The sequence below is a fragment of the Oryzias melastigma genome, linkage group LG1 (genome assembly GCF_002922805.2).
Source record: "Oryzias melastigma strain HK-1 linkage group LG1, ASM292280v2, whole genome shotgun sequence".
NCBI lineage: Eukaryota > Metazoa > Chordata > Actinopteri > Beloniformes > Adrianichthyidae > Oryzias > Oryzias melastigma.
In genome coordinates this window covers 30,369,673-30,375,644 of record NC_050512.1, presented here as the reverse complement: position 1 = coordinate 30,375,644, position 5,972 = coordinate 30,369,673, and the positions used below count along the sequence as shown (strand labels likewise).

The 5,972-nt window shown below is 46.9% G+C and overlaps 1 protein-coding gene across 3 annotated transcripts in view; it reads right to left on the bottom strand.

Annotated features, from left to right (window-relative positions):
- Positions 1–531: 531 nt before the first annotated feature.
- The window catches only part of ube2o (ubiquitin-conjugating enzyme E2O), a 36,987-nt gene continuing 31,546 nt past the window's right edge, over positions 532–5,972 (bottom strand). The window contains exons 19-24 of one of the 3 annotated variants that reach the window (XM_024289683.2): positions 5,883–5,948; positions 3,737–3,873; positions 3,421–3,624; positions 2,935–2,992; positions 2,102–2,852; positions 532–1,888 (exon numbers count right to left, since the gene is read on the bottom strand). In XM_024289683.2, coding sequence (XP_024145451.1) covers positions 1,870–1,888; positions 2,102–2,852; positions 2,935–2,992; positions 3,421–3,624; positions 3,737–3,873; positions 5,883–5,948 — 1,235 coding nt within the window. In that variant the 3' untranslated portion in view covers positions 532–1,869. Of the gene's footprint in view, positions 2,853–2,934; positions 2,993–3,420; positions 3,625–3,736; positions 3,874–5,882; positions 5,949–5,972 lie in introns of all 3 variants that reach the window. The other 2 variants (XM_024289682.2, XM_024289684.2) reach the window with 2 other exon arrangements.

Genomic DNA, 5,972 nt, shown 5'->3' with positions numbered 1-5,972 from the left:
AAAATATTAGCAAAATGCCATATTATTCTAAAAACAACAAAAAAAAATCTAAATGAGCAAAAACAGTTAACATGTAGCTGAAATATTAGCTAAACTCCAAAATAACCTAAAAATTTGAAGTAACTGCTAAGACAGTTGAAAAATCGAACATAAAAAGAGCTAAATACTTTAATATCTGAAAGAGCTGCAGAGCTACACGTCCAAAAAAACGCACAGAAGAAAAATATTGATGCGAGTCTTAATCTGCGTGTCTGATAGTGTGTGTGGGGGCCGGGCCAAATGTGGAGGTGGGCCGGATCCGGACCGTAGTTTGGGACCCTAGAGCACGTTAACAGATGGATGCTGGGAAAAAGGGGCGGGCTTACGGTTCCACCTACAACTCCATTACTAATGAGCTCCTGCAGCTCTGCAGAAATTATTTTTTAAAGTTTTAGCTAAAAGCGTCTTTGAAAATCGATCAGAAGAGGATCAGATTTAAACTTTAATGCTTTTTCTTCACTCTAAAAGCAGAAGAAATGGTCACGATCCGTAGACGGTACTGCTTGCAAAGTTTAATACATCACTATACAATTATTTTGAAGCAACAAAACTCTTAAAAAAAAGAAAGTAAATTTCGAAGTACAGTACACTCAGGTTTGTACATATGTGCCCCAAGCATTCATGTGGTTTGTGTTAAATATATATACTGTATGTCTTCATATATGATGTCTGTACAGAGGGAACCAGGCTACAAATGTTAACTTTATTATTCTTTTTTAAATCTCATATCAATAACAGGCCACTGTGGAAATGTAGACATCATACAGTCAAGTCTCGTGGAGCCCATCCAACAGGCTTAAAGCAACGTGTTACATGCTTTGGCTGGAAAACAAACGGCTTGCAGTAATTAGAAGAAGAATAAGCAGAAGAATGGTTTCCATCTGCAGAATATACACACAGACATCGTACGTATGGGTTGGATTTCTGGTTCACGTGAAGAAAAGGAGGCGGATCATAGAGGGAAAACAAAAAGAGAAGGATGTGGGAGCAGCAGCTCCATCCTCCGGGAGCAGCCACATTTTCCAACGTTTGGAATATGGAAGACGAGCCGGAACGCAGGAGAACAAACAAAAGGAAGGAACGCTTCTTCATCATTTAGGAGTCTGTTTGGAACAGCAGCCTTTGGCTCACGTTTGTCTTAATGGCACGGCGTCCGCTCGCAGAAACACTTCTCAGCATCAAAGTTCAAGTAAAACACCAGCAGCCGCCGCGTCCGCGCACAGATCTGAGGAGAGATGTCAAAGAGGAACGCAGGAAGCACCCGGACGAGTCCGCTGCAGGGCGGCAAAGAAAAACCCTGATTTATTCCATGTTCATGCAGAAACAACAGTTTGTGCTGTAAGTCGAGTCTCCGAAACCCGATCGGATCGGCGCTTTGGCGCTCCGTGACGTCCGGATGCACAGAGGAGGAGATGATAAAAGCACGACGCAAGCTCAAAGATCTGAGATCAGTTCAAGTAAGGCAACATGTTGACGGGATGGAATGATGCTGCGGTGGTGGTGCAGTGATGAGGGCTTGTGCTTCCTGAAGCCCCGCCCTCCTGAGGTGATCTGTAAACGTCAGTGCAAATGGAGGGAAACACAGCAGAGAGGAAGAGGGGGCGGCGGCGCCGCTGCGGTTGGCAGTTTTACTCACATTCGGCCTGATCGCCTCACAAAGTCTTTGTGCGAACAGGCAGAAAATACCAGAACCGAGTCCTCCTGGTCGGCGCGTCGGCGCTGCTACAGGTTGAAAGGCGGCGGCGTGGAACTCCCACTCTCATGGCACAGGTTCTTCCTCTCCCTCCCGAGTCCGTCTTGGTTCCGTCAGGTCCGACTTAGACCCGATTATCAGTCATCCGAGAGGTCACTGGAGGAGAGAAGAGGACGTTATCACGCCGCCGCCGCCGCATCCAGAGGAATCATGGGAGGAGAAGGCAGCAGGACGGAAACGGATGTGAAGGGCGAGAATGTGGCAGTGCAGATTGACTCCGCCCCCATTGATGGATCCTCCTCCACGGCAGATGAAAAGGCAGAAAGGAGGGAGCAGAGAAGCGTCGGGAGAAGGGGAGGAGGCACTTACTTGTCCTCGGCGTGCTCGGGGAAGCCGGCGGCGGCCAGCGCAGCGCGGTACTGCAGCAGCACGCCCCGCACGCTCTTCACGAACCCTTTGGAGAGCGGGAAGAGCGGGAAGCCGATGTCGGGGTAGCCGCTGCCCTCGGGGAGGAAGCTCCGGTAACTCTTCCTCCGTTTCTTTGGTCGCACCGCCGGCTGGCTTCCTGCAGAAGCCACTCCCCCTGCAGGGGCGGAGCCTGCCTGCGCCGCCGCAGACAGGTAGCTGCTCCCCTGGGCGCTTTCGTAGTCCGAGGTGTGGCTGAGCTCCGGCTGCGCCGTCGGGCAGGAGCTCTGCCACGAGTCCTCCAGCTCCTCCTCGATAATACTGCTCACGCCGGCGGCGGGCGCCGCCTCCTCCCCGAGCTTACTGGGGCTGCTGTGGGCCAGCGCCACGGGCCCGGACCCCGGCTCCTCCACAGACGGCGCTCTGTCCCTCAGGTGATGACCCCGGCAGGACGAGTGGCTCCTCTCCGCCGCCTCGTTCAGCTCTAGCCACGCCTCCAGGCGGTGCACCAGCCGCCAGCCGCTGGAGACGAAGTGGTCCCGGATCTCCTGCTTGAAGACCTCCACGGGGTTCTGGAGGAGCGTGGTCATGGACTGCACCATCTTGATCAGAGCCATCTCGTTGTAGCAGCGGCTGTTCTCGTAGCCTTCCTGCAGGCCGCGGTCGCTGTCGAAGCCGGCCTCGTTGTAGTACGGCTCGTTGACCAGGATGAGGCCTGCGCTCGCACACAAACACACAAATGGATCAGACGCAGCAGAACTCGAGCACACGGCCCCGACTGACCCGACTGCACTGACCTTGAATGGAGATGAGGACCTGCAGCAGGCTGGACTTGCTGGTCCATCTCTCCGTTCCCTGAAACAGACGCCGGCCGTCAGGTTGGGTTCAGAGGAGCTGTCTCAGATTATTTTAATATTCAACTAATCACTGATTATTAATCAGGTCAAACTGGATCTTAAACACATCTCAACAATCAGGAACTTTAAACTAATTAGAAACTAGATACAGAGCTTGACCTGCGATAATGCTAGTGTGAATGCGTAAGGTGGAGCCTAAATTAGCCAAAATAGCTAGCATGTAGCTGAAATATTAGCTAAACTCAAAAATAGCCTAAAAAATCTTCATAAATGCCAAAAAGCTAGCAGAATGCACTATAACTTTCAACTTTACTACACTCTGACTCCATATAATATAAAGTAACGACTAATCGACTATTAAATTAGTCGACCAATCGTGGCAGACCCAGTTTAGGGGAGGAGCTACCACGCCCCGCCCCCACTCACCTTGCCGATCCAGGTGCCCAGCAGGCTGACGCAGACCTTGCCGTTGTCGTACAGGTTGGGGTTGAGCCGCCCGCTGCACTGGGACAGGTACCGGAAGAGGGGCGGCACGGCCGGGTAGATGTTGGGCAGCTGGATGTCGAACAGGAAGAGGCCGTCCTCGTACGGCGTGCGGGTCGGTCCTTTGATCAGAGCTGAAAACAGGTCCTGTAGCGGGAAGAGAACCGGATGATCCCAGATTCCTTTGTTAGCGACTCTAAAATACTCAAGAGATACCCAGACCACCCTCCTCCCACCCCTGTGCAGTATCAGGACCCACCATGCGGTCCTCGAAGGTCTTGACCATGATGCCGTCCGGCAGCGACGTGGCCAGCAGAGCCATCTCCTTCCTCACGGTGCTGAAGAACTTCTTGGCCTCCGCCGGCTGGAACTCCATCTTCTTGAAGGAGTGAGTTTCTGTTGGAGACCAGACGTGACGGTCAGAGAGATCCGGCTGTGGCGGGAAAAGTTGGACTTCAACAGAAACCTCAGGATGGAGTTTGGAGCAGAACGAGAGCTTCAAACTAGAGTCGGGAAATTCAGTATATTTTACAGTATTTGCCATCCACTCATTATCTGTAAGTATCTCAATATGAAATCAAACACAATTTAGATCATTTATTGTGAACCCTTTGCTACCTAAGGTCTAAAACTCACTTTTTGTCCACTTTTGAACTCAGTTCTGTTTTTTCAAATTGAGAAATTACCTGGTTGCTTATTAGGAAACATTTTAATCACCTTTCCTATGTGACTCCACCTTTATTAACACGTTATATTCACACACTAGACATAAAATTATGCAAAAACAGAAAATTCTGTCTGGACTAATGGATTTATTTGGCTGTGGAAACCCCAAAAGTGTTTAACAAAATGAAAGTTTTAGTTAAAATTGTCAACTAATTTTTGAATTAAAATACCAAAAAACTCTGCTGTCTATTTGAAAATTTCTGATTTTCTTTTTTTTCTCATAAACTTTCTTTATTATGCTTGTGAAAAATAATGAAACAACTTTTTTGGGAGAAGTTTGGCTGCTCTCAGGTGGGGGCGTGTCTTCTGAACTGTTCCCTTCACGAAGTGTCGTGGGGGCGGGACTTTAGCAGAGAACTGCAGCGTTTCCTCCATCTTTAGACAATATTGTGGAAAATTCCTGTTGGTCCCCTTCCCAAAATAAAATAATGGAGGGTTTCCTCACTGGATTTCTCCTAGCAGACGACTCCACCCCCCACCCCCCACAGCAGACGCTCAGTCTTCAAATAAACGTTTATTCTCAGCCTTATTTATCAAAGTAGAGGATCGGTTTTGTCCAAAAACTACTAATTAATGCCATATCATCCCTTTAATTTAATAAAATCTCAATCACAGGATGTAAAAGAGAGTTTATGCTTATTTTAGACAGAGTTTTATTCCATTGATCTCACAGCTGCAGGCAGGACGTTCGCCTGAACGTCACAGCTCTACTTTTATTGTATCTGGACCTCAGGTTTGCTGTTTATCATCTAGACCAGGAGTCTGCAACCTGCAGCTCCAGAGCCACATGTGGCTCTTCTATCTCTCCATCATGGATCTCTGGACGGAAAAAAATAAAAACGCAATTTTCAAAAACTTGGAGATTAGCTATTATCTTAGCAACATGCTAACATTGTTGGCTAATTTGTTATTTACTGGTGTTTTAGGCTAATTTAGAATTTCTATTTTGGAAACATGCTAACTTTTTTGACTAATTTAATTTACTGAGGAATTCTAGGCTATTTAGGAGTTCAGATAGTAATTAAGCAATGAGTTAGTTTTTTATTTTGGCTAATTTGGCCTCTAATGAAATGTTTATGCTAATTTGGAGTTTAGCAAATACTCTAGTATTAGCTAACATTTCTGGCTAATTGTTATCTACTGGAGTTTTTAGGCTACTTTAGCTTTTATTTTAGCAACATGCTAACGTTTTAGGCTAATTTAGAATGTAGCTTCTATTTTATAAACTGGCTAACTTTTTTGACTAATTTAGTTTACTGAGGAATTTTAGGTAAGGAGTTCAGCTAATAATTAAGCAACGAGCTAGCTTTTTCGCTAATTTGGCTTCTCCTCAAGATAAAAGGTAAAAACTTTTTTTTTTAAATCTAATTTGAGAAAAGCTAGTTTCTTTTTATATTTTTGCTTTTGTCCGTGCCAAAAAAGGCATAATTCATATTTATTAAAAAAAAAAAAAAGTAATGAATGCAAATCCAAATTTCTTAACAAAGTAAAACCATGCGGCTCCTTCTAGGTTTTGATCAGTAGAAGACAAGCCCGAATGGCTCTTTGACTGTAAAAGGTCGCCGACCTCTGATCTAGACTGAGAGTCTTGTTGAAGTGTTTCCATGGATCTCTGCACTGTAGCTCATAAAACGGATCTGTTCTCTAGTTCTGGTAGAATCCTTCAGTCAGCCGCTCACCCGGCGCCCACTCCAGCACCGAGAACACCTCCCCCTTGGCGCTGGTGAAGGTGACGCCCGGCTTCCCTCCGCTCTGCTGGCACAGCACCG